This window comes from Amphibalanus amphitrite, unplaced genomic scaffold (assembly GCF_019059575.1).
Source record: "Amphibalanus amphitrite isolate SeventyFive unplaced genomic scaffold, NRLGWU_Aamphi_draft 000124F_arrow, whole genome shotgun sequence".
Classification (NCBI taxonomy): Eukaryota; Metazoa; Arthropoda; class Thecostraca; order Balanomorpha; family Balanidae; genus Amphibalanus; species Amphibalanus amphitrite.
In genome coordinates, this window is record NW_024881619.1 from 536,148 (window position 1) to 562,641 (window position 26,494).

Sequence of the window (26,494 nt, forward strand, 5' to 3'; positions counted from 1 at the left end):
CTCCGTTCTCCGCCGACATGAGGCTCGCCGTCTTCCTGTGGCCGCTGCTGACGCTGCTGCTGCTGGTCCAGACGCCGGCGGAGGCACACTCGCCGCTGCACGTGCTGCATGTCACCGGAGCCATGAGTGAGTCGGTCGTGCGTGGCCTCTGATAGAGCTGAGATTGTGGACGGTGTAACGTGTGTCATGTGTGCTCGTGATTCATCTTTGAGTGGGGATGTGCGGTCAGATGACCTCGTTTAGACTGTCTCAGTGGTTTCGATGGTGTCGCGTATCTGGGGGGAATTCTTTTAGCTCTTAGCTTGTTTGCGTTGAAATCATACATTATCAGTTTAAATGCGTCATGGGTCGACTCAGACTATTGGCAATCGTGTCATGAACAGTCAACAAAGCATGACTTTGAACGTAAGCGCTAGGTAGCCACATGAAGCGGTCCGAGCATTCACCGTGCCATTTACTCGCTCGAACCCTTGTGTAGGACCGCCCCCGACACCGCTGCCTATCCTATTATATCTCATTTTGTCTCTCCATCGTTATCCGTCTCTCGTCGGTCAGAGTCTCAGCACGCGGTGACCCAGCACATATCGCGACTGGAGACGGCGCCGGCCCTCTCCGCGGAGACGCTGCTGCGGCGCTCAGAGATGGACGGCGTCGAAAAGGTCGAGGAAGACTTGTGAGTCACGGCCTGGGTGGGAGGGCGGTAACGTAACGCAATGGGCAAAACAGTCAGCGATGGTTTACAGTACATATAGTCGGAATATGTGTCTGATGTTAGATGTTGCGCTTTTACGCGAAGGCCGGTGAATAACGAGGGATGTTAACTCGGCAGTCGGCAGTTATAGATCGGTTAGTCCTTTTGAACCGATTTACTGGTCATTTTACTTTACAACAATACCGAGAAGTTTCTGTGAATTTCAGCTTCTGTTTCGGTTATTGATTCTTCAGACTCCAGCTATCGCTTCTCCGAAGCTGTTTAGCAGAAATGCGTTGAACGCTTTGTCTCATCATCCATGATGTCATTCGATGCGGATCGGACGATGAAAACGGACGAATGAATCAGAACCCACTGAATCAGACGACATAAAAGGAAACCAGTTTCCCGATAACACTAAAAATGATCTCGAGGGGCCGAAGCCACCAGGGATGACCCTCTACCGTCCCGTCTGTTCCAGCTTCTGTATCGGATGTGTGTGGGACCACATGTGCCGCAAGAGGTAGCGCCGATAAGTGGAGACCGGCGAGGCAGCCACCGCAGCGAGCGGCCAAGACGGCGTCGGGATGTCGAACGGACTGTGAACCTGGTCGAAATCTCACACGGTCAACCCTGGTCGGTCACTGCCGGAGTCATGTCTCTCTGCGTTTTTCGTACATCATAAAATACAGATAAGTTTTGTGGGTGTTTATTTGTGAATCTATAAGCGATAAAAATGACGCGAAATGGGCGATTGGTTCAGACATTGACGTTGACGGTGACTAGCGTGTATAATGTAGGTACTCGTAATAAGTAGGTAAAACGCGTTGTGCAATGTTCGATATTTGCAGCTCTCACCACGAATCGTATTCACTATTCGCTCCGTACAAACTACACAGCACGTCCAAAAGCACCGAGCAGCGATCACTATATGCCTACTGAGTGATCGCGACGCGAAAAGATCGCGCTGGATCGCGTTCTTGTGCGATATCTTGCTAACAGTCACTAGGAATGAGACACAACACGCAATCGGCGCAATCCCAGTCACAAACAAAATAACATGCTTCAACAACGACGACTTAGCATTCGTTCCAACGCTTCGTTCCTAGTTCCTACACAACAAATAATGTACAGTCTGTCTTAAAAGTACCGCGCAAAGTGACGTTGGATCCATCAAGCCTGACCGAGGAAGTGCCTGCTATAATTTAAAAGTCACCGAACCAATTGACCTGGGCAATGGACGAGGATGTCCATTGCTTCGGTGACTCAAATTAAGCCCTTCGGTCAGGCTTGATGGATCCACCGTTACTTTGCGCGGTACCTTTAAGACAGACGGCACTTGTTCTTAAAGCAGCGACTGGTGGCTTAAAGCAATGTTAAAACACATACAATTTTTGGGAGGTTGACCCAATAAAGCTACGATTCACATAAATATGGAGCATTCATCACGATTGATGAGCGTTACCTTTCAATAAAGTGGAATGGGATTTATATTTTGTTCACATCTATTTTTTTCTACAAAGTAGGGACTGATAAATCATAAGCTGGTCAGCCTGAAAGTCGATCATATTGCTTTCCACTCCGTTTTCATTTTGAAACGATAATACACCCCCGTTCAATTTTGCTTCTGGAACTCATTGAGTTAACAGATACCTATACATAAAAAACACCCGTGCTTCACCATCCTCTTCGCAAGGGGGCAACATACAGAGTACCGAACACTGGTCACTCGGCACCTTAAATTAGCCGGGCGCACTCACCCCCGAGTCTGAAGCGTTCAGCCCAGCGTGTAACGCCCCAAGTCCAGCGTGCAACGCCCTCAGCCCAGCGTGTAACGCCCACAGCGCAGCGTTTGACGCGCTCAGCCCATCGTGTAGCGCCCTCAGCCCAGCGTGTAACGCCCTCAGCTCAGCTCAGCCCAGCGCGCCGAACACCTGAACCAGCTCCAGGATGCCGCCGCCGACGGTGACGACCTTCTTGGCGGCCTTCAGCACGTCCTTGACGTTGACGGAGCCGGTGAGGTCGACGTCGGCCTGCTCGGCGGTGGTGCACTGCTCGTGGGACACCTTGGCCAGCAGGCCGGCCTCCACGTCCAGCTCGGGCAGCCGGCCGCGCACCTGACGGCGGAGGGTCGCGGGGGAACGGTCAGAGGGCGTACAGGTCAGCAGTTAGGGGTCAGACAGGTCAGCAGTTAGGGGTCGTACAGGTCAGCAGTTAGGGGTCATACAGGTCAGCAGTTAGGGGTCATACAGGTAGCAGTTAGGGGTCAGACAGGTCAGCAGTCAGAGGTCATAGTCAAGAGGTCAGAGGTCACAGGTCGTCAGAGGTCATACAGGTTAGCAGTCAAAGATCACAGATCAGCACTCACTTAATCTATGTGGGAGGTTCGTGATTATTTTGATGATTTGTCTATGGAATCGGCAACAGAGAAACAAATACTTCGCAAAAAAATATTCATTGAAAAAGTTAGGATAAGGTATATGCCAATTGTTGCTTCTCCTATTCAGAAACTTTGCTCCCGTTTTGTTGACCGTTTATTCTGAAACGGTTTGAGTGCTCTACGAACGCGGCAAAAGGGGCCGCTCAACTTCGAGGAACGTATCAATTCCATTTGGCTACTGACTGAGAGCAGCCCATCCGACATTCCATGTGATCAAGCGCATGGGCTCGCCCATTCATCCCATCTTGGCACCAAACGCTTGAATAATGACCTGCTGCAGACCAGCGCGCATTCCATTCATGAGCGGGACTACACGGAACATGGCTGCATCCTCTTGTCACCGCGGTGCGTTAGGCGCCGTTCTCAGACACCGCTCGAGGACCAAGGAAGCCGTTCGGTACAATTGAGCCCGGCTGGCCAGACGATGACGTGTAAGGCCGTGTAATGTATGTATGCGTCACGGAGAGCTGCGGCAGCGCCGCGGCGACTCGGCTTCTGACCCGGGACGCGCGTGGCTGACGAAGCGACAAGGACAGGCGACCGCCGGAGCCAATGGTTTGAGGGCGAGGCGGCGAATGGGGGCGGCTTTCGGGCAACCGGATGTGGGTAGGTTCGGTTGGAAATGTGACGAAAACTGGTAATCAGTTGTATCTTTATGTATACGATTAGGAACAGACTTGTCTTGTCGAAATGCGGACACTTATAAATGCAGACAAGTCAAGTAAGTACCACTTGACTTTTGGACGACCGCTCCCTGGGACGGAAAAAGTCGGGATGGTTCCAGCTGACTATCAATCTAGTCATCGCCTGGCTTATTATTTGTCGTCCTATGTACATCCTAACATGCGTCATGCATCCGCCTTGCATCCGCCTATGATTACTTACATAGTTACTAGGGTACATATCGTATGACTAACGTTTTCCGCGGCAAACATACCCGGTCTACGATCTATCCGTACTGAGTCATGCGATCCCGTGTTTTCTTTATTAGTAAAATAATCTGCATAAATAAGGTAATAAAACAGCATTGGTACGCACCTGCTTGAGCCGTTCGTCGGTGATCTTGGCGCCGTCTCTGGAGAGGACGTAGACGGCCCTCCTGCTGCCGAGGATGGACATCTGCATACAGTGGAACACCACCATGTAGGTCTTGTAGTCGGTGTCCAGCACCACGAACCGGCCGGAAATCACACCTGAGAGCGGAGAGCGTAGACAGGCTGTCATGGGAGGGGCCATGACTGAGGCAAGATGCAGGGAACGGTGGCGATAAAAGGGTGCTTTGGAGTTGCACTGATGGAGAGGAGGCGTTATTCGATTTCCCCTTTTGGGGAATGCTTTGAGAATGGGTGAGTGTGCCCTACAACAGATATCTAAAGGTTGCTTTCGAAGACATAGCTCGGTTCAACAAGTACGGTCTGATTTTGGCTCGGTTCAATATTCACCATTTGACCACACCGCCATGGTATTCGTCAGCATCAGCACACCACCAGCATGGGATATACATATAGTCAAACGACATATATTTGTCGTTAGACTATATCTGTCGTTATATTATAGCTACATATCCCGTGCCGCAAGCCCTAGCACGACGCCGACCACGGCTGCCGACATTATTCGCACCCGGTGGCCGGGACAGGGACATGGGACGTGACATGACTCTGATGACGACCGTGATGCGTGAGCCCAGTTCGACGCCTGACGTAAAGGTAGTGCAAGTGGTCGGTGATTTCGAATATCACATATATGCCATAAAATCACCTCATTTATGACGTGATTTTGTTGGAATCGTAACATCCGGTGAACGCCCACGAAATGAATATAACTTGCAGTCAACGTAGGGACGGATCCACCAAATTTAAACGGCGATAAAAATGTTTTTAGCAAGCATATGTCTTGATAAGGAAGCAGTCATTTATGTACAGCTTACAAGTATTTTGTAAACTAGCGAGCGACTATTACAATTATTGACTCAGACTGGAAATTCTTAGAAATTAATGCTTAGGATCATGAGAAGCTACAAACAATTGCCGGGCTCAGAACTGTCTGTGTACGGAACTCACTGGTGGAGAAGGAGGCCTGGTAGTAGCCAGCCTGGGCCGTGGAGGCCAGGGTGCCCACCGAGCCGTACTTGACATCCAGACTGAGATTCTCGGGCGCCGCCGGCTCCTTGGTCTCGTACACCATGAGCTGGCTGCCCTCCTTGCGGAAGTCCATGTCGAAGCACGTGCTGGTCGTCTTCACGGCGTACTCCACGCGCCACTTTCCCAGGATCTGAGAGAGGAGAGGCGGACAGGTCGCACGCGGTCAAAAGTTGAACAATTGATGGTCACTGCTGGTCTGTCCTGTCCCCGAGACTGACAAGACCGCAGAAACCGTTTTCATATGAATGTTTTTTTTTATATAAAATTGCATTCCGTCTCTGTTCCAGTTCCACTAAAGTATTCTGACAGTATTTCCTTTTTTGCCGAGATCACGCTTACCTGAGACTCGTCGAAGTCCTTCACGGGATTGGGATTCGGACATTTGCTGGTCGAATATTTGTGGCCGGTTACATCCGTCACCAACAGGAAACACCCGAGGAGGAGGGTTGGCAGCAGCATCTGAAAAGCAATGGTCAGGGGACTGATGATAGGAATGCGTTCGTACTGTTAGCCATACAGCTAATAAAACGGTAGGTATGCGAGGTCGCTTTTCGCAACAACTCTGTGTTTTCAACATTCCCGCGGCTAACAATGAAACAAGCATTCGAAAACCTTCGTGGAGTTTATGCCAACGTCTAGTTAGTTGGGTTATTTTCCTGGAAAAGTCGGTCCTGTCCGCCACGTCAGCTATGTTGGGCTGTAAAAAACTGGCCCGTGTGATTGATTTCCAGCTGGCAGCCCGCGGTATAGCGTGTCGAAATGACGCCACAGCCCACAGAGGCCGATAAATAGGGCTGTGAACGGACAGCGGCACGCTGATACGGTCTCAGTGATACGGTGAACATCACGGTGACCTCTATCGTAGCGCCGGTGTTTTAGTGTCCCAGGACAATTAAACGGTATTCGGCTCGCTGCAAAAGTATGCCGTCCGGCATTATATAAAACGCGTAAAATGATGCTTGAAAATGTTATGAACCGAAAAAAATGTTATATAATTTTGACACAGTGGGGTGACCGGGGTGACATTGATACCTTGGGATAAAAGGCTACACCGTCTATCCCGTGTTACGTATACAACCGAATAGCGCCGAATTAAAGTTACCAGGCCTGTCCGGGAAAGAAACGGTGCATTGCCTCGCACTTATTGATCGAGCCGTTTAACGGACTATAAACACGCAATTAAATATGCGTGACGGTGTACTGCATTGTGTTGCCATAGCTAGTAGCTACGTCAAACCTTGTGAACTGTGCACAAAGGAAAGGGTGCACATTCACAAGACCTCGCTCACCTTGTAGTTGCAGTTAGAATGTGATGTCTCGGTTGGCCAGTCGACCCGCCGCCGCCGCTGTCCGGTCTCTGTACCAGCAGGAGGGCCCCAGCAGCATGCAACGACCGGCGGCGACGGGGCTCGGAGCACGACTGAGCGTCGGCAGCGCGTCGCCCGAGCCGAGCTGCATGTCGCACACACCGGGCTGCCGCAGCGGGCCGGGGCGGGGCCGGGCTGGGGCGGGGTGAGGCGGGTACCTGGAAAGGGCGCCCGACCGTGGCGGCTGACTCACCCCGACACAGACTTACGCACCGACGACCGACACACAGACAGACAGAATGCCCAGAAAACGGCCGATATACGTTTACGTGCGGCGGTGTAATAAATATCGGCAGGAGGGCCGACAGGCGAACAAAGGGTGGAGATCGCCAACGATTCTCAAACGACCAACGCAGGGAAATTTAGTGCGCAATGTGAGAGCGGGAGACGGGAGTAAAAGCTTTGATGACCTCTGTTCACTTTTTCGAGTTATACATGGGTCACGTCAAATCGATCAGAATTTGGTACTATCGTCCGACCCCTACCCCTTTCGATTTCGATGAAATTTGGTATGTTCGGGGTGCCCATGGAAGGCAATCTATTCAGCAAGTTTTAGTCCTGGGTGACCTCTGAGGTCAGAGTTATGGGTCATGAAAGGTCAACGATTTTTGCCGACATTGCGGGATTTAAATGCCCATTGCTCTGTAAGTAAGAGTGCAGAGAAGCTGCGGCAAGCGCCATTAGAGAGGCAATGAATGTAGGTTTTATAGAAAATTTCATATATGTCGGTGACCTTTCAATGACCTTTGACCTGACTAGGTCAAACCGGGTATTTTCAAATTTGACCGTGTTCTGTACCTCAGATGTTTACGAAAAATTAGCAGAAGATGTATCATAGTACCTATTGACAGTAAGTAAGGTAAAAATATTTCTAGGGAAATTCTAACTTGTAAAGAAATAAATCATCATATCAAGCCAAACGCGATATACGAAATATGCCCTGAGGCTATTTGACGAATCCCGGCTAATTTCCCGCCTCTCGTTGGCCCGATTGGGTTACATTTTGGTATGCACAATACACTGATACCCGACCCGAGGTTGATACCCGATTTTAAGGTCCTAGGTCAACCGGTGACCTCTGATGTCAGGTCAAGTGTCCCAAGGCACGGTCCGGTTTTTGGTGAATAACTTCGCAAAAAACGGCCGCAGAGCCGCGATTTTGGCAATTGGCAGCATCGTGTTCGCCTTGCTCAGGCGCGTCGAATGATATACTTTTTGTTTGGGTGAGGTCAACAGCTTTGGGTGAGTGACCTGGGGGCGCTGACCTGACCGTGACCCGAGGTCAACACCCTAAGTTGACCTCACCCAAACAAAAAGTATATCATTCGACGCGCCTGAGCAAGGCAAACACAATGCTGCCAAAATCGCGGCTCTGCGGCCGTTTTTTGCGAAGTTATTCGCCAAAAACCGAACCGTGCCTTAGGACACTTGACCTGACCTCAGAGGTCACCGGTTGACCTAGAACCTTAAAATCGAGTATCAACCTCGGGTCGGGTATCAGTGTATTGTATTTGTGCATACCAAATTGTAGCCCAATCGGGCCAACGAGAGGCGGGAAATTAGCCGGGATTCGTCAAATAGCCTGAGGGCATATTTCGTATATCGCGTTTGGCTTGATATGATGATTTATTTCTTTACAAGTTAGAATTTCCCCAGAAATATTTTTTGTCTTACTTACTGTCAATACTATGATACATCTTCTGCTAATTTTTCGTAAACATCTGAGGTACAGAACACGGTCAAATTTGAAAATACCCAGTTTGACCTATTCAGGTCAAAGGTCATTGAAAGGTCACCGACATATATAAAATTTTCTATAAAACCTACATCCATTGCCTCTCTAATGGCGCTTGCCGCAGCTTCCCCGCACTCTTACTTACAGAGCAATGGGCATTTAAATCCCGCAATGTCGGCAAAAATCGTTGACCTTTCATGACCCATAACTCTGACCTCAGAGGTCAGGTCACCCAGGACTAAAACTTGTAGGAATTGTAGGATGTATTGTTTTTCACAGGTGCTAAGAGCCTACCAAATTTCATCCAAACGAAGGAGGTCGGGTGCATTCGTGATCGATTTGACGTGGAATGACCCACATGTGTTTAAGCTAGTTTTTGGAGCTGAAATCGAATTTAGCATCCAGCTGAACATTTAAGAAGTGGTTTTGGTGCATTCGTAACATGTTACGAAGCTGTCAGAGGCGGTTGACACTACGAATACCCGACAGGACCCCTACTGGTTTACCTTACCTGACCTGACCTGACCCGACCTGGCCTAAATGCATGGAAACATCTGTGATCAAAACTAACATGATATTCGTGATCAGCACCCCGAAAAACCTTATAGCAGCCACACTTTACAACGTTTTAACAGGTCCCGATTTTCCCGACTTTTGGGTCATTGATCTGACCTGGAAGGTCAACCGATGACCTAGGACCTTAAAATTGGGTATCATCGGTTTTCTCTCGTCACGGGCAACACGCTCGTTTTTTCCGCGAAGCTCTAGCTCAATCAGGGGCGAAACGGCAATGCGGAGGGGTTCCAACGGACCCCCTCCCCCTTAGGCATACGTTCGCGGCTGGCAAAACACCAATGTGGGCGAGGTTTAAATGTTGCATAAAAGTCTTGTTATGAATGGATAAACTTATACTTACGTTAGACGAATACGTTAGAAGTCTAAGAATTAATACCTACACGCAAAACCTCGATCTTCATGCTATTCCGTCTACCGAGAATTATCACACAGCTGAACGTATTTGTGTCACACGTGACAACTGGGTTCACCGTTCAACTTTCGATGACAGGTGCCGGGTGGCTCCCAGACTACAGCGGGCCGATCAAATGACAGCGATGAGTCGCTGGCCAGGGCTCTCTCATGCATGTGTGGTTACGTGGTATACCACGCGACCGCACACGCCGCAGTCGCCTGCGGTTGAGGTCACCGCATGGGCCGTCTCTCCGAAGTAACAGCTTTGGTCTTGAGCAGGATAATCTGCCGGCACGTCAAGAACCGTGTGCACTGTGCAGTGACTGATCAGCCACCGTATGTGGGTCAGCTCCAATCGCACGTGCGAATTATCCGGATCATCTTACCTGTTCATTGTTCATGCCGTTCGGCTCCTTTTCCGCTCTTCCAAAAAGAGCAGCTAGCTCGGGTGCATGCAGGCCTCTCCATCCGTCTTGTTGTTTTTATTTATTTTTCTTTTATCTCTATATCGTTTTCGTCATTTTTTGATGGAATTATAGAATTGATGGAACATGAGGTCCACAGTCATCCCTCAAATTAGGAACCTGGAAGTTGGAACCGCCGTACCGATCGCGAAAACGGTGCCTTTCGAACCAAAGTTCTGCTGATGCTTTTGTCAGCCGCTCCGAATATGATGACCTCAGGTGTACTCGGATGACCCTGTGAGGTTAACTTTTTGCGTATAGGTACTATATCAATTGCAGCAATCCTGTAGGTAGCTCAGCAACGGATAACACTACCTTCTCGACCACCGCCCTTACAGCCATGCCGCACTCCAGTTATAACAATTAAGAAACCACTGGACCGATCGGGACGAATTACGAAAGTATATACAGGGTGCGCCATAAAGATTTACCCATCGAAAAATGCACTGTATTTCCAAACGAGTTGACATAGGTAAGCCATTTTTTGCACACAAGTCACGAGACTATCTCCGAACAGGCTAGTCTGGCCGATTTCAGATGTGTTCGCCTTTTGCCTTGATCACACGTCTGAGACGCGAGGGCACTTCAGCGCACGTCCGCCGCACGGTCTCCTCGCTGATCCCCCTCCACGCTCTGAGGAGGTCGCGTCGCAGGTCGACCAAGCTGCTGTGGGGGACGTGGCAAGCCTGGCTCTCTAAGATAGACCAGATGGAAAAGTCCATGGGGTTCAGGTCTGGGCTGGACGGAGGCCAACAGTCCTTGGACCAGAACGCGCTCATGTTCTGCCGGCACCAGCCCTGGGTGTTGGCCGCTGTGTGGGCCGGCGCACCGTCTTGAGTGAAGACATACTGGTCGCCGTACCTCTCCTTCAGCCAAGGGAGCACTTCCCTCTCCAGCATCTGCACGTAGATGGCGCTGTTGACCTTGACTCCAGGTTCCACGAAGACCAGAGGAGATTTGGAGCCGTCAGAGCCAACAGCAGCCCAAACCATCATGCTTTCTGGTTTCTGTCTTCGAAAATGATACTTTTTTGTTGCAGGTATGTCTTCGGTACTCTTGGCGTATACCCGGTCGTTTTGGTTGTTGGATACTGACTCTACGTTGAAAATCTTCTCATCCGACCAGATAAAGGCCTTTTGACCGGCGGACTTCATCTCTTCCAACATTGTTGTTGCCCTGCTCAGTCGCTTTTTCTTGGAACTTTCTGAAATCGTGTGCCGCTTTGACATCTTGTAGGCCTTCATTCTTAGCCTCCCTTTCACGAGTCTCCTCAAAGACGTTTTTGATATATGCATCTCTTTTGACATCTCCCTCAAACTCCTCCTTGGATTTCTGGCTATTCTCTTCTTTACGGCCTCGGTGACACTTGAAGTTAGTACAGATCGTTCTCTGCCTGGAATTGGTCTGTCAGATGTTGTGCCATTCTCATTGTACCGTTTCATTACATTGTAAATGGTTTTACGGCACGCACCGACCTCTTTTGCAACGGCCCGGTCAGTGAAGCCGGCATTTTTTAGTGCAACGATTTTGTCACGTCTGCTTGTCCGGGTCATGGTGCATAAACTGTGTCATTCACCTAAAAAATAATTTGTTTTACGTAAAAGTCACGTGTTTGCCTCGCGCATGCGCAATTTTCGGACCTCTATGTCTAAAAATAAAGTTTTGGCGAACAAGTTTGTGATGGGTAAATCTTTATGGCGCACCCTGTATATACCTATAGCACCTTATCGAATTGAGATAGGCGATTTCATCAAGCATTTCGAATATGTTGACCTCAGGTGACCTCAGCGAACTTTGGGAGGTCACCTGATTGCCTTATGCGAAATCATCAAGCTAAACTCTAAAGGTCACCAAGGTCATCTGAGGTCACCACATTGAAAATATAAATAAATCGCATACGGCGAATCGACTAGTGGTATTTTCGACTTTCGTCTCGATTGGTTTCATAGTTTTTTGAGCTAGGGTGGCTGCAATGATAGACGAAAACGCTCAGGTGACCTGCCAAGTCACTTAGGTCACCTGAGGTCACCATGCTCAAAACGTCCGGTGAAATCTCATATGACGACTCGACCGGTAGCGTTTCAGTGATCAGTCTCGATCGTTCCAGTAGTTTCTAAGTTTTAGAGTAGCCGGAAACGCGCATAAGACCTCCTGAGGTCACCGAGCTCACCTGAGGCCAACATATTCAAAACGACTCATGAAATTATATGGCAAACCGTCCAACTGGTGGCGGTTGCCGGTTTTGTCTCGATCGGCAGAGTGGTTCCCGAATTACAGGACAGGGGCGTAGGCAGGGGGGGGGCACTGGGCCATGGCCCCCCCTTGGGCGCCGAAGGCGCCCTTTGCGATTGGAGGGCGCCGAAGGCGCCCTCCAATCGCAAATGCAATTGTGATATAATCGAATCGAAAAATAATCGCGACTGGAGGGCGTCCTCCAATCGCGAATGTGTTTACAGGGAAAATACGGATGGAGGGCGACCTCGGAAGACGCCCATTCCAAATACGCCCTCCAAATACGGTTGGAGGGCTCCCTCGGGCGCCCTCCAACCACATTTGTAGGCTGTAGCTCTCTAAGCGTAACGGTGGTCGCCTATGTAAGCCGCTGTCCTGTAAATAAGCGCCCTCTCACCCGAAGGCGCCCTCCTGTAGGTCGCCACCCTGCTACACATTGCCGCCCTTCTGCTGATCGGCGTCCTCATAATTATTGGCGCTCTCCTACCTATTGAGCCCTCATGTGAAATTTTGAAGGCCGCCTTTCTCCCTTTTCGCACCCTCTTGTTCAGTGCCGCCCTCCTACGTATTGGTTCCCTAGTCCTTCCTGTTGAATGTTAATCGGGGCCCTTCTCCTATTGGCGCCCTCGTGTAGATCGCCGCCCTCCTAACCACTGGCACCCTCCTGTTGATCACCGCCCTCCTATCCACTGGCACCTTCCTGTTGACCAGCGCCCTCCGCACAGACGCCCTCCTGTTCGTGTCATCCTCTTGAGCAAAGGCGCCCTCCTCACCATTGCCACCCCCATTTTAATCGTCACCCTTCCGCTCATTGGCGACTTCCAGTTGATGACCGCCCTCCCACCTATTGGCGACCTCTTGTTGATCGCCACCCTCCTATTGGTGCTCTTCTGTTCCTCGCCACCCTCTTACCTGGTGGCGCCCTCCTGTTGATTGTTGATCGGCGCCCTCCTACCTATTGGTGCCCTCCTGTTGATCGCTGCCCTTCTATCCATTGGCGCCCTCCTGCTGCTCGCCAACTTCCTACCTATCGGTGCCCTACTGTCGAAACTCGGGATGTTGATCGGGGCTCTTCTACCTATTAGTGCCCTCCTGTGGATCGCAGCCCTTCTACCTATTGGCAACATCCGTTGATCGCTGCCCTCCTATCATTTATTTACTCCTTTGGCATGTTTTTCAACTTAGTCGTTCTATTGCACATATATAGTTGATGTCTTGCCTGTGAAAACTGCCACAAATGAACGTGCATTCAGCACAATGAATGAAGTATCTATACCTACCAAAACTATCTACGCTCTACGATGCATAAAACACGTCTTTGGTCTTAACGGATTGATCCTACTTTACGTGCATCATGGCATCTATATGGATTACGATTAAGTATTGTCAACAGGTTCGGGCGCAACAGCAGGCATCTGAAGTTTCGGTGATTGAAACTGGTTATGTGGGTACACTGTATGCATCTGTGAGAAGGCTATGAAGGCTGGTCTGAGGTAATTTGGATGATGTTTACGCATCTCGCGCTCCGGTATCAATCCGATACGGTGATCTGGTGCGTAGATATGCCACCGCCAATAAACTTTTATACATCGACACCCATGAGCCAAGCTTTCTGTACAGTTTGTGTGGCAGCGGCCCGACCAAACCTTAGGTATTTTTTACACTTTCAAATTTGGTAAAAGAGCGAGAGGAGCTTTGAACAGTGATCGTATAAAAGGCGTGCCTAAAAAGCGGAGGAAAAGGTTGTTTTCAAAAATTTCGCGCGCCTTCGGCGCAGCATTTCAAGAACACTTGACCTTTTGTGACCTGGAGTATAAAGAATACACACGATGCAAAATCAATGCAGCACGACTGTAGTACCCCTCCCCGGGCCCCCCGCCGGCTGGCAGCGGCGGCCGGAGCCAGTCCGACCTTTAGCCGGCCGGGTCAGGTAACCGGGACGGCCGCACCGCGGCGCCGCGCCCGGGCCGGCCGGGAGACGGAGTCGGGTGCCCGCCGGCGAGCCGTCGGCAAGGGCGCGGGGCACATTAGTCGAGTTGAATGTACACTGTTCAGTCTTGAGTGCGAGTGATGAATGTGTGAGTGCAATACACTACAAGTGGCGACGAGGATGAGATAAGCGGACTGCATTCAAGACGACATGTTCCAGTCACCGGCGCCACCGGAGTTCCTGTCGCGGCCGGGACAGCGTCCTGGGAGCTGGCGACAATGGTACGAGGACTTCCTGGTCTTCGCTGAGGCCAGCGGGTGGTTGGACTGGACGGACGGTCGTCGGACAGCGTTCCTGTTGACAGCAGTCGGAGCGGAGGCACGTCGACTCTACCGAGCTGCTGCTTCAGCTACCAAGCAGGAGAACATCGAACCTGGAGTAAGTGACACTGACGCCGGCGGCGCTGGTGCTGCAATTGTGTCTCAGTTCGATGCTGCTGTAGCTGTTTTCAAGAAACTGTTTGAGAGCGATTCTGATGTTCGTTCTGCTCGCTTGAAATTCCGGAAATGCACCCAAGGCCCTGATGAGTCATGCGTGATTTTCCTGGCCAACCTCCGCGAGGCAGTGGCCTGTTGCAGTTATGGTGCCCTGACTGACGACATGCTGCGTGATCAGTTTATCGAGGGTTGTCGCTCTGACCAGCTTCGTGACAAGCTGATAATGATTGATGACCTATCTCTCTCCAAGCTAGAGGCTGTGGCCGAGGCCCACGACCGGGGCTTGCAGCGAAAAGCTCTACTGCACGACTCATCTGCCGGTGCGACTTCACCTTCAGCTCCTGCGGTGGAGGTGGCGTATACTGGGCAGCGGCGCAGCACGAGCCGCAGTGACTCAGCGCGTAAGCAGACGCAGCGTCAGCCTCCTGTGAAGAAGTCAGGTACGTGTCGTGCCTGTGGTCGACCGGGTCACTGGGCAAATGACAAGGAGTGCAGAGCGAGGAACCTGAAATGTTTCAAGTGTAACACTGTCGGACACTTAAGCAAGTGTTGTCCTCGTTCTAACAAGACCGGTGCTGTTGACAATGTGCAGATTTTGTCCGTGTCTGCTAAGGATGACGAATGTCCGGTCGTTCAGACAGTGTCGTGCCCGTACTATGATGCCTTCATTGAGATGAAGCGTGTCAGGATGCTGGTTGACACCGGCTCGGCGGTCAGCATCGTCCCAGCGAGGACGTACTGGCAGCTCTTCAGTCACGTCCCTCTCCGTCCTGCGGGTAAGCTCGCCCAGTGGAACGGCAGCGGCATTAAGGTGCTGGGTAAGATGTCAGCTGACGTCACAGGACCGGACCAGCTCTCCGTTCCAGCGGAACTGTACGTGGCGGTGGGTGATGTACCGATCATGGGCCGTGATCTCCAGCATCAGCTCGGAGTCACGGTGAGCCGTGGCAGTGTCGTCTGCCAGGTGAAGCAGGATCAGGTGCTGCCAGCCATCAAGGGATTCGTCCACAAGGTGCGTCTGATTCCCGGAGCTGTGCCCAGCACGCCACACCTGAGGACTCTACCGTACGCTGTGAGGCAGGAGGTCAGTGACCATCTGGAGTCCCTGGAAGCCCAAGGAGTCATCGAGAAGGTACCCTGTGGCTCTTCGCCCTGGTTGTCTCCGATTGTCGTGGTCCGGAAGCGAGGAGGTGAGGGCCTGAGGATCTGTCTCGATCTGACGGCGGTGAACAAAGCCATTGTCGCAAACGGCTACCCCATCCCTCCGATGCAGGAAATGCTGGACAAGCTCCGAGGTGCCAAGGTGATGTCCAAGCTCGACATGAACTCAGCCTATCATCAACTGGAGCTGCACGAGGAGTCCAGGAACCTCACTGCTTTCGTGCATGAGGGTCAGACCTGGAGGTACAAGCGGTGCTGCTTTGGGCTCAAAAGTCTTCCGCAGTGTTTCCAGAAGCTCATGGAGACTGTTCTGCAAGGCATCCCTGGTGTTCAAGTCTACCTGGATGACGTACTGGTCACAGCGCCCACCCGTGCAGAGCACGACGCGAGGCTCAGCACCGTCATGAAGCGGCTGAAGGACTACGACATCACGCTGAACGGGGACAAGTGTCTGCTAGGTGTTGTGTCGCTGGAGTTCCTGGGGTTCGTCGTGTCGGAGCGTGGGATCGAAATCTCACCAGATCGGGTCCAAGGTCTTCGAGACATGGGACAACCCCAGAACACCAAGGAGCTCCAGGCTGCACTGGGGTCCCTCGCGTTCTACAGCAAGTTCGTGCCCAACTTCAGCTCTCGGGTAGAACCTCTGCGGCAGCCGCTGAGGAAAGACGCCCCAGCCTTCCGATGGACGGAGGAGATGACAGCTGCGCTGGAGGATGTGAAGTCGGCGATCCTGAACTCGTCTGCGCTGGCACCGTTCGACCCCAGTCTGCAGACGTTCGTCACGACCGACGCCAGCGACATTGGTCTCGGGGCCGTTCTCTCACAGATCCACCCAGACGGAGAGAGAGTGGTGGCATTCGCCTCCAGCACGCTCAGCGCAGCACAGCGCAAGTACAGCGTAACTGACAGAGAGGGCCTGGCATGCGTCTGGGCGTGTCAGAAGTGGCACAAGTACCTGTGGGGCAAGGAGTTCGTTTTGCGGACGGACCACGCTGCCCTTCGCTCTCTGCTGTCTGCTAAGGGCATCGGTCGGGCCAGTATGCGAATGTCTCGCTGGGCCGTCAAGCTGATGAACTATGCGTTTCAGGTTCAGCACATCGAGGGGAAGTTGAACCAGGCTGATGGCATCTCACGCCTTCCCGGCAGTCATGGGGTTGCAGAAGACGAGGACCAGCTGGTCGCAGCCCTGGAGGAGATGATGCCGGCGGTGAGCAGCGCTGATATCGCCGCAGCAGGCCTTGAAGATGACGAGGTCAAGGCGCTGATATCGCAGATCCCACAGCACTGGCCGTCGAAACTGAGGGAGGTGCCGCCTATGCTGAAGCCCTACTTCAGGTACAGGAACGAGCTGAGCATCGAGAAGGGTGTGGTGTTCAGAGGTGAGAGGATACTTGTTCCTTCTGCCCTCAGAACCCGCGTGGTGACAGTTGCCCACGAAAGCCATCCCGGGATAGTGCGCACGAAACAGCGTCTGCGCGCAGTCTTCTGGTGGCCAGGGATGGACGGCGAGGTGGAGACAGCCGTCAAGAACTGTCCCACCTGCTCTGTTGCGGACAAGTCGACCAAGACGTCCAGGACGCCTCTCATCCCGGTCTCGCTGCCTACTGCGCCGTGGGACAAGGTGGGAGTGGACTTCATTGGTCCGATGCAGGGTCCGGCAAATCAGAGGTACGGCATAGTGCTCACAGACTACTACTCCAAGTGGCCGGAGGTGGCGTTTGTATCAGAGCCAAGTACAGACGCCGTGATTGACTTCCTGACGTCAGTGGCGACCAGAGAAGGCTGGCCGAAAGAGCTGGTGAGTGATAATGGAACCCATTTCACGTCAGCACGGTTTGCATCGTTCTTGCAGGCTAACGGGATCAAACACATCAAGGTGTCCCCGTATCATCCAGCAGGTTCCGGAGCTGTGGAACGCTTCAACCGCAGTCTGAAGTCTGCCATCCAGATAGGTGAGCAGCAGAAGGCAGACAGGCGGCGGCACGTTCAGCAGTTCCTGATGGTGTACCGGGCGACGCCGCACGCCACGACGGGGCGCAGCCCGTCAGAGCTGCTGCACGGACGCCAGCTGCGGACGTCACTGGAGAACGCCGTGGTGCAGAGCAGTGACTGCAGAGGTGACGGCGCCATCCAACAGCACGTCCGGAAGAAGCAGCGAAAGATGAAGCGGTATCATGACCGAACGGCAAGGAAGCCCGACATAAAGGTAGGCGATCTCGTTCGCTATCGCCTGATGCCAAGGCCGCGCAAGGGAAAACCTCGGTTTTCCAAGCCATGTGTCGTCACCGCACAGCGTGGTCCCGTGTCGTTCGAGCTGGAGGGTGGCATCAGAGTCCATGCCGAGCGACTCTCCCCGTGTCATACATCTGTCCGCCGGCCTGACGTTCCCGGAGGAGGCGGGCGAGAACAGGCTGACGAGCCTGATCTGCTTCCTGACGACGCCGGCGGCGGCGCCGAGACTGTCGGCGTGGAGACAGCCGAGAGAAGAGAGGCTGTCGGGCCTGACCAGCTTCCTGACGGCGCCGGAGGCGGCGCTGGGACCGTCGCAGTGGAGACAGGCGACGGCGGAGCGGCCGAAGTCGACGTAGGTGGAGACGTCTGGAACGACTCTGCCGGAAATGCCTCTAACGTCGACGTCGAGGACGCCGGAAACATGGAGGGCCCGTACCGCACGCGAGCGGGACGGGCAACGAGGCGCTGGTGGAGATGAGCGCTTCGGGGGGAAGGGAATGTAGTGTAGTACCCCTCCCCGGGCCCCCCGCCGGCTGGCAGCGGCGGCCGGAGCCAGTCCGACCTTTAGCCGGCCGGGTCAGGTAACCGGGACGGCCGCACCGCGGCGCCGCGCCCGGGCCGGCCGGGAGACGGAGTCGGGTGCCCGCCGGCGAGCCGTCGGCAAGGGCGCGGGGCACATTAGTCGAGTTGAATGTACACTGTTCAGTCTTGAGTGCGAGTGATGAATGTGTGAGTGCAATACACTACAACGACCTATACGAGGTTACGCAAAAAAAAAACTGGTGGCATGGTAAAAAACGCCTCCCAACCCCCCAACCCCCACTGAGCGATTTTTTATCTCGCGACCGTATGGCGCCCTCCTTGGGTGAGGTGGCGCCCTCCAAACCCTTGGCCCCCCCCTTCGCGATTTTCTAAATACGCCGCTGTTACAGGATGACTGCACTAGGCAAAAATGCTCATGTGACCTCTCAGGGTCACCAAAGTCACCTAAGGTCACCAAACTTAAAAAAACCGGCACAATTGCAAATTGTAACTGCGATAGGTGGTATGATATTTCGATCGGCAAAGTAGTTACTGATTTAAAGAGTAGGGGAGAGCGGGGCCAGTTGAACCACTTTTTATATATTGAGATGCACAGCGAGATCTAGTTGTCATATCGAAAAATGCACAAGACCATGAAAAAAATATGCTCTTTTGGCTTTATTTTAAGATATGTAAAATTATGTTTCAAACATATTTTGCTGCCAAACGCATGCTTATAAAACAGCTCTACGCCCGTTTCAAATGACCCCGATGCGAGGGTCAATTGAACCAGCCCATGGGGTCAATTGCACCTATCCTTAACAATGGGATGTTTTCCTCTTTAAGGCCACTTTCTTAAGGAGATATTTTGTCCGGTTTACTTTTCCAAATGCTACATTCAATAGGTCGTTGGAAAGCTAAAAGTGCAAAGTTCCTCATAATAGGTGACATAAAGTACATAGACTATGGTAAAATGGGCGGATGAGGAAAATGAGAAATATCTCAGGCTATAGTGTGCTTTCAAGCAAAAGGCTGGAGAAAAAGGGGTCAAAAATTGAGCTCTATTAAACTACTATTTCAGTTTAAAAGCTCATTTCAAAGGTGGACTATTTCCTTGAATGTTTACAGACCCTGAACAATAACCATTGCAAAGGTCAACGGGGTCCATTGAAACGGCCTGTGGCCCTGTTTCAACTGACCCTCAGAGAAGCGTTTCAATTGACCCCATCCGCTCCCGCCATCTCGCACGCGCCGTAAAGCACATGTCAAACGAGCTGGAGGGACGGCATCATGCTGAATGAAGGGCCAAATAAGGTGTTATTCCGGAGCCAGGAGTTCTTCTTTCAGCAAACAAAGGTATATGAGATATCACAAAATATTCATAAAAACGATTTCTCCCAAACGCCCCTAAAAAACACAAAAACAAGTGTCAAACCAAAATTACCGTCCGTTTGCCGCCCAAACGCCGTTTACAAAGGAAGTGGTCGAGCGCGGATGCGCAGTGGTGTCGGCAACGCCATATGTTGCATACTGTTGAAAATAAAGCCATGTTTCATCTGACCCCGTGTTTCAACTGGCCCCGCTCTCCCCTAACTTTAATGGTGGCAGCCGAATAGCGCTGCCTTTGGCAAATAGTCTAAGCGTAACCTTGAACAGCTTTGCTTCTTTGCTTTGTGTTACAAGTTACACAACTTACATCATAGTCGCGTTTGCATAGCATTCAGTGCTGCCGCCCTGGTACTATCCCAGCCAGCAATCCCACTCCGTTCCCGATCGGGATTTTCGGACTCAGCCCGCACCACCCCGATCGGGACCGGAATGGGACGGGATTGGGAAATGAGACACTTTGTACGGGCTGGAACGGTCCGGATATCCCAACCTACCCCGCACGGCCGGTTGGGAGATCCCGCACGTATCCGGACCGCCTTATGACGTTTTAACAAGCGCTGAACTCCGATCCCGATCGGGATTCCCCAAATCTCCCCGTACAACCGGTTCGGAAATCCCGCACGCATCCGGACCGCCTTATGGCATTTTAACAAGCGATGAACTCCGATCCCGATCGGGATGTCCCAACTCGGCCCGCACGACCGGTTTGGGAATACCGCAGGCATCTGACATATTAACCGCAGTCTTATAACCGCAGATTGCTGTTATGCAGATGCGACCACTTTGCTTGCGCCACCGCAACCCCCTCGCCTCTTCATTATTCTCCAACTCAACCTTTATAATGCCTGCACGACAAAATGAATTACATTGGACACTGAAATATATTCATAAATTTACTGGTTGCACACAGGTAAAATTTTCACAAATTCACAGCCTGGCCAGCACATTCGTGGCGTCGGCCATCATCTTAGCGCCGCTGCAAGGCGCTGGCACAGCGGACTCACTTCCGGTGTTCACAGTCATTATAGCAGGCCTGCGCCTTGTTCGTGTCGGCTCCTCTGCGGACAGTGTGTCCGTCTGCCGTCACGAGCTTCAGAGAGCCACCGCGAAACTAGACGGCTGGCATCTGGTCGGGCGGTTCACCACTGTGCGAAGAGAGCATCTGAAAATGACCAAGAGGTTATTAATCAAAGTCTGGGACACACTAAAAATCACTAAGAAATAACCCACATCTGACATTTCACATGGTATGCCTGGTAATTCAGGTTTCAAACCTACAATGCAACCATTAACGACACTTGACAATGAGACCAAACATCTTCTGTCCATGATAACTGATCAAACATGCGACAGCACGAGTGTAATTCACATGCCGTACAACCACAACGAACATAACAATTTCTATTACCTATAGCTTTCCCGCTCCCTACATCACGGATGAAGTGTGCACTATACTCACCCTGTTCTCAAAGACGGACTGATTTCCCTGCAACGACAACAGTTGAACCGACCGCTTGCTAGAGCCAGTTCAAAAGCAATATCCTGAGGCAGCAGCTCAAAGGAGGGATCGACACTTGACCAACGCGGCAGCTAGACTGGCCGCTGCGCTCAGAGGACGCGTCTGCCTGCACGCGGCCCATCTGATTGCTTTTCCAGGCTTTCTGGGCCACCGGATATGGTGCCCGAAGCGCCTTCTCAGATCGGTTGGGATAACAACGTAAATCACAAGCCTGTCTAAACATGGGATTCGATTGGGCTATCCGTACCGCGTCCCAACCGATTAAGCATGCGGTCCGGAAATCCCGAGTCGCCCCTACCGCCGGCCATCGAGGTCCGGTATCGATTGGGACAACCCAAGCCTACCCAACCCGGTAGGGACAAGTCGGGACATCCGGAGCCTATCCCGACCGTCCCCAACCGCATCCCGGACGAATTGCTGGCTGGGATAGTACCAGATCTGGTACTTTTTCGACCTTTCTGGTACGGAGGTACGCCTGAACGAAATCTGGTACTTTTTCGCCGAAATGCATTTTTTGGCATTTTAATATTTATTAAAAGTAAAAAGAAAAAGAAAACACAATTATTTTAGTCAGGAGGGATCAAGGCTATATAAACCCATATGTGTGTGGGAGGGATGGTGTTTCTAACTTTCTCATCATAATGTGTCATGCATCGGATTCTGATTCGGAATTAGTGATACTGTTGTGTGCAAGTAGAAGTTAACAAGTGGAAAATTCGCACGCCACGCCGGCTGCCAAGGACGGTCCGCCGGCTGCAGGCTGAGGCAGTGTCCAAGGCAATATAAGAGGTTGTGTCGTGAGTTGGGAATTCACTGGGCCCAAATGCAACGATTTGTGCTGGCTCGTAAGCTGAGATGCCAATAACCAATAGTTGGGAATTGTAGCTGTATTATTGTAAACAGTGAAATGTGATCGTTCCGTCGACGGTCGTGTAACGTAAGGTAACGTAATGGTATTGAGTATCTGTATTGAGTTCCAGCAGAGCACTCAAGTTGAACGAATAAGGGCAAGGCTCATCTCCTAAACACGGAGCGGTCACTCCGACCAGCTCAGTACACAACAAAACAATAACAACAACATGGCGCTCTCCTGCCAACAACAGCTAGCTCCCTTGTGCTGCCATCTAGGGGCAGCATCAAACACATGTACGGTGCATTTAAGATACGCACGACACATCTCCTCTTCTCATCAGAACAATCAATCGCGGCAACACTCGAAGCAACATCACACTGCACCATATCGCGGCACGCGCGCAACATACGATGCACTCAGCGGAGGCACGCGCAATGTACGGTGCATTTAAGATACGCACGACGCATCTCCTCTTCTCATCAGAACAATCCAATAACACCAATAACACCGATTGAGCCCAATAACACCAATACCTGGTGTATTAGACAAAACGGGGACACAAGTTACCACACGCATATACTACAAGTCAGATGTAGGGGCGCCGAGTCACGATCTCACCGGACAGAGGCTATCGCGGCACATAATCGGCCAAGTAGGCCGGGGGCCGGGAGACGCGCCCCGATCGGCGGAGGGAACTGCGATAGTCACCGGGGTCCAGTGCCGGGGCCGGGGAGTCGGAGCCCAGAGAGCTGCGCCGCGCAGAGGGCGGTGAGGACATCGGCGAATCGGTCCCACGGGGCATATACGAAGGCGGCTCAGAGACGGGCCGGTCCGGCGGAGAAACGGGCGGCTCCTCAACCACCAGCGGGGGCGGCGGAGGCGGGTCACTGGTGCTCAGTAGCTGACGGCGGTTGCGGCGATACGTAACGCCGTCGACCCGGACCCAGTAGGAGCGGGGGCCTGCGTCGCGAAGGCATATGCCAGGGGACCACGTAATCTGACCGGGAAGACGCATCCGAATCGACTGGCCGGGAATCAGGGGAGGCAGAGGTCGAGCCTTTCTGTCGTAGTACGAAGCCTGACGGGCCTTCTGACGCGCGAGGGCCTCCGGCACGTCGGAGGGGTGGCACGGGAGGAGGGTGGACCGGAGGGCCGGTAGGAACGTGCGACAGGCGCGACCGAACAGTTTTTGTGCCGGTGAGACAGACATCCCCTCACTGGGGGTGTTGCGCCACATGAGTAGCGCCCAAAGTGGATTTTTGCCATCTTCCATAGCCTTGCGCATAAGGTTTTTCACGGTTTTAACAGAATTTTCTGCTTTGCCGTTCGACTGGGGATAGCGCGGACTACTGGTCTTGTGCTGAATGTCCAGCTCCTTAGTGAATAACCGAAACTCTTCACTGCTGAAAGGGGGTCCGTTATCACTGATAAGGGTCTCTGGTAGGCCGTACCGAGCAAACTGAGAGGTCAGGGCAGATATCACATGTGCGGCCGTGAAGCGGCTGAGGGGCTCGACCTCCACAAAATTCGTAAAATAGTCCACAATCAGCAGGTACGTCTCTCCACGAAGGTCGAACAAATCCATGGCCACTTTTTCCCAAGGCCGACTCGGTATCTCGTGCGGGGACAGAGGTTCTGGTGGCTGCGAGGGCCGGTATGCCAGGCAAACCGGACACCGGAGGACCGCCTCTTTAATCATGGCTGTCATCCCGACCCAGAACACATTCTGTCGCGCCAGCCGGAGGATTGAGGCGACCCCGATGTGGGTGCTGTGAAGTCTGGTAATGATGTCCCGCTGCTGAGACGAGGGTATCACCAGACACCGTCCCTTATATAGCAGGCCGTCTTCCGAGGCCAACTCCCCACGGAGGTGGTGGAAGGCCCTTAGACTGGCCGGCAGGCGGCGCCGGTCATCCGGCCATCCCAGCTGCAGCTGTCGGATGACCGTCGTCAGAACAGGGTCCGCCTCAGTGGCGGCCCGAATCGCCTCCAGCCGCTGCGGAGACACAGAAATGCCATCAACGAGGCGAAGTGACGAGGTCTCCACAGCGAACGCGGCTTGCGGCGTTTTGACTGGGGCTCGGCTCAGGGCATCGGCTACAGGGACCTGTGAGCCGGGACGATACACAATTTTAAAATCGTACCGTTGGAGCTGAAGCAGCATCCGCTGAAGACGCAACGGGGCATCACACAGGGGTTTTGCCATGATCGGCACCAGCGGTTTGTGATCTGTCTCCACAGTCACGTGCCGGCCATACACATACTGATCGAGCCGCGTCAACGCAAAACTGATCGCCAGTAGTTCTTTTTCCAGCTGGGAGTACGCGATTTCACATGCCGTGAGTGAGCGGGAACAATATGTGACAGGCTGTCCCCCCTGAAGCAGGACGGCGCCGAGGCCATAGCTCGAGGCATCGCACTGGACGGTAGCCGGTGACCGCGGATCGTAGAATTTCAGAACTGGCGCGCTCGTCAGCAGCGTTTTGACCCGGTCAAATGCGCTTTGACACACGTGGGACCACGACCACTCGTTGCGCGACTGTGTCAGCGCGCGGAGCGGCGCCAGGAGGTGGGAGACGTTCGGAATATAGCGGGAGAGAAAACTGACCATGCCTAGAAACCGTTTCAGACTGGGCACGTCAGTGGGGACTGGGTACTCGTGAACAGCCGCGACTTTCGCCGGATCTGGCCGCATGCCTCCCTCGGAGGTCAGGACATGACCCATCCACTTGATCTCCGGGACCTTGTAGCGGAATTTGTCCGGGTTGAGCACCAAGTTCCTGGATCGAGCGCGATCGAGGAACGCACAGAGATTTCGATCGTGATCATCCTCCGCCTCAGACATGGACGCCCCCCTGCCTACAACCACTACATCATCGGCGATAACCTCTACACCGCGTAGACCACTAACTAGATCATTGATGACTCGCTGCCAGATTTCAGGGCTCGAAGTAACACCATACGGCAGGCGCTTCCACACGTACCGGCCGAAGGGTGTGTGGAAGCAACACAAACGCGCTGACGCCTCCGACAATCCGATCTGCCAGAAGGCGTTTGCGGCATCCAACACGCTATACACTTTAGCATCACTCATACGCGCGGTTATCTCGTCAACAGTCGGGGTTGGATAGTGCTCCCGGCGCACCGCCTTGTTTAGATGGCGGGGGTCGATGCAGAGTCGGATGTCACCTGACGGCTTATCTACGATCACGGGGTGGGAAACCCAGTCAGTGGGTTCAACGATCGGTGACACGACGCCAAGAGCCTCGAGCTCGTCCAACTTCCGTTTCAGTTTGTCCCTCACGTGAATACGGACCCTGCGAGGAGCGTCGACCACGGGGACCGCAGAGGGATCGGTGACAATCTCGTAGTCTTTCAAAATCAGACCCACCCTGCTTGTATCAAACACATCCCGATACTGGTCGATAATTCGTGACCGGCCAGTGGGCGGAGGGGCGGGGGTCGGTGCCCGTGACCGGCTGTTAGGTGAGTGGTACACATACTCCAACGGGTCACTGTCTTTGACGTCGATCAGCCCTAGACGGAGCGATGTCTTTAGACTAAGGATCGGCGCGATAGCCGCCTTGACTACTTTACATTGTAGCGTACAGTTGTGCCCCGTCACAGGGTTACTTAGTTCAAGATTCACTTTTCCATCCGTGTACACGAGTCCCCCGTCATACATGCGGAGTGCCGTCGAGCACGGCCTCAGCCGCTCACCCTGCTCGTCACCCGTCAGCCGCACATAGTCAGCACGTGTAATGACGTCACATTCAGCACCGGAGTCGATTAAAAATGTCACCGGCACTCCACCCGCAGTGAAAAGTGTTTTGTGGGCCTTACTTGGAAAACCTTCGGTCGTCATGATGTCGAACTCAGCCTCCGGGCTGACGTTGGCTGGCGGTGATACCTCCGGCTGTACCGCCGCCGCCGCCGGCCGACTCGCCGGCCGCCGTCCCTGCGCGGCGGCTGGAGCCGGCCGCCAGTCAGCTGATCGGCGCGCCGTCGGCTGAGCGCTGCCGCCGGCTGGGCGGCGCGGGCGCGGCTCAGCGGCGCGCCCCGGGCACTGCTGGCTGCCGGACATCGAAGATGTCCGTGAACTTAGCGACGTATACGTATACGTATTCAGCGACGAATTCCAAATCACTTCAGATTCATGGTATGGGTTAAGTTGACCATGCTGAACACGAATATGACATTTATTTTAACTTTTGAGCTGATCTTCATGGTTAAAATCCGGTTTAAATGACGGGGAACCGCATAACGTCGCGAAAATAAAAACCCACGAATTCCAAAGTGTATGCAAAATGTAGAGCTCATCCAGATCTAACGTCCGTGAAAGAATCCAAGCT

General features: G+C 52.8%; 2 protein-coding genes across 5 annotated transcripts; one reads left to right on the top strand and one right to left on the bottom strand.

Moving 5' to 3' along the window:
• Window positions 1-1,384: 1,384 nt before the first annotated feature.
• On the bottom strand, window positions 1,385-26,161 carry LOC122381673 (apolipoprotein D-like). Of its 4 annotated transcripts, none has more exons than XR_006256569.1 (7): window positions 25,986-26,161; window positions 6,562-6,797; window positions 5,612-5,731; window positions 5,192-5,402; window positions 4,170-4,324; window positions 2,045-2,808; window positions 1,385-1,840 (listed from the first exon to the last, which is right to left on the bottom strand). XR_006256569.1 is itself a non-coding variant. In XM_043366129.1 (6 exons), the coding sequence occupies exons 1-6, from the start codon at window positions 26,005-26,007 to the stop codon at window positions 2,605-2,607; spliced, it is 948 nt and encodes a 315-aa protein (XP_043222064.1). In that variant the 5' UTR covers window positions 26,008-26,161; the 3' UTR covers window positions 1,385-2,604. The 4 variants fall into 4 exon arrangements, 2 of the variants coding, with proteins under 2 accessions (XP_043222064.1, XP_043222065.1); XR_006256570.1 differs by lacking the exon at window positions 25,986-26,161 and adding an exon at window positions 9,291-9,439; XM_043366129.1 differs by having other exon boundaries at window positions 1,385-2,808.
• Window positions 13,998-18,480, top strand: LOC122381671 (uncharacterized protein K02A2.6-like). The gene is made up of 2 exons (XM_043366124.1): window positions 13,998-16,885; window positions 17,423-18,480. Exons 1-2 carry the CDS (start codon window positions 14,180-14,182, stop codon window positions 18,335-18,337), a joined length of 3,621 nt encoding a protein of 1,206 aa, XP_043222059.1. The 5' UTR covers window positions 13,998-14,179; the 3' UTR covers window positions 18,338-18,480.
• Window positions 26,162-26,494: the final 333 nt, after the last annotated feature.

Coding starts and splice junctions, on each gene's coding strand:
- LOC122381671 (XM_043366124.1), top strand. CDS start 14,180: ATGTTCCAGTCACCGGCGCCACCGGAGTTCCTGTCGCGGCCGGGACAG. Junction 16,886..17,422: donor TTGAAGATGACGAGGTCAAG/GCGCTGATATCG, acceptor TGGCCGAAAGAG/CTGGTGAGTGATAATGGAAC.
- LOC122381673 (XM_043366129.1), bottom strand. CDS start 26,007: ATGACGACCGAAGGTTTTCCAA. Junction 5,732..6,561: donor ATTCTAACTGCAACTACAAG/GTGAGCGAGGTC, acceptor ATTGCTTTTCAG/ATGCTGCTGCCAACCCTCCT. Junction 2,809..4,169: donor CCGACGAACGGCTCAAGCAG/GTGCGTACCAAT, acceptor CTCCGCCGTCAG/GTGCGCGGCCGGCTGCCCGA.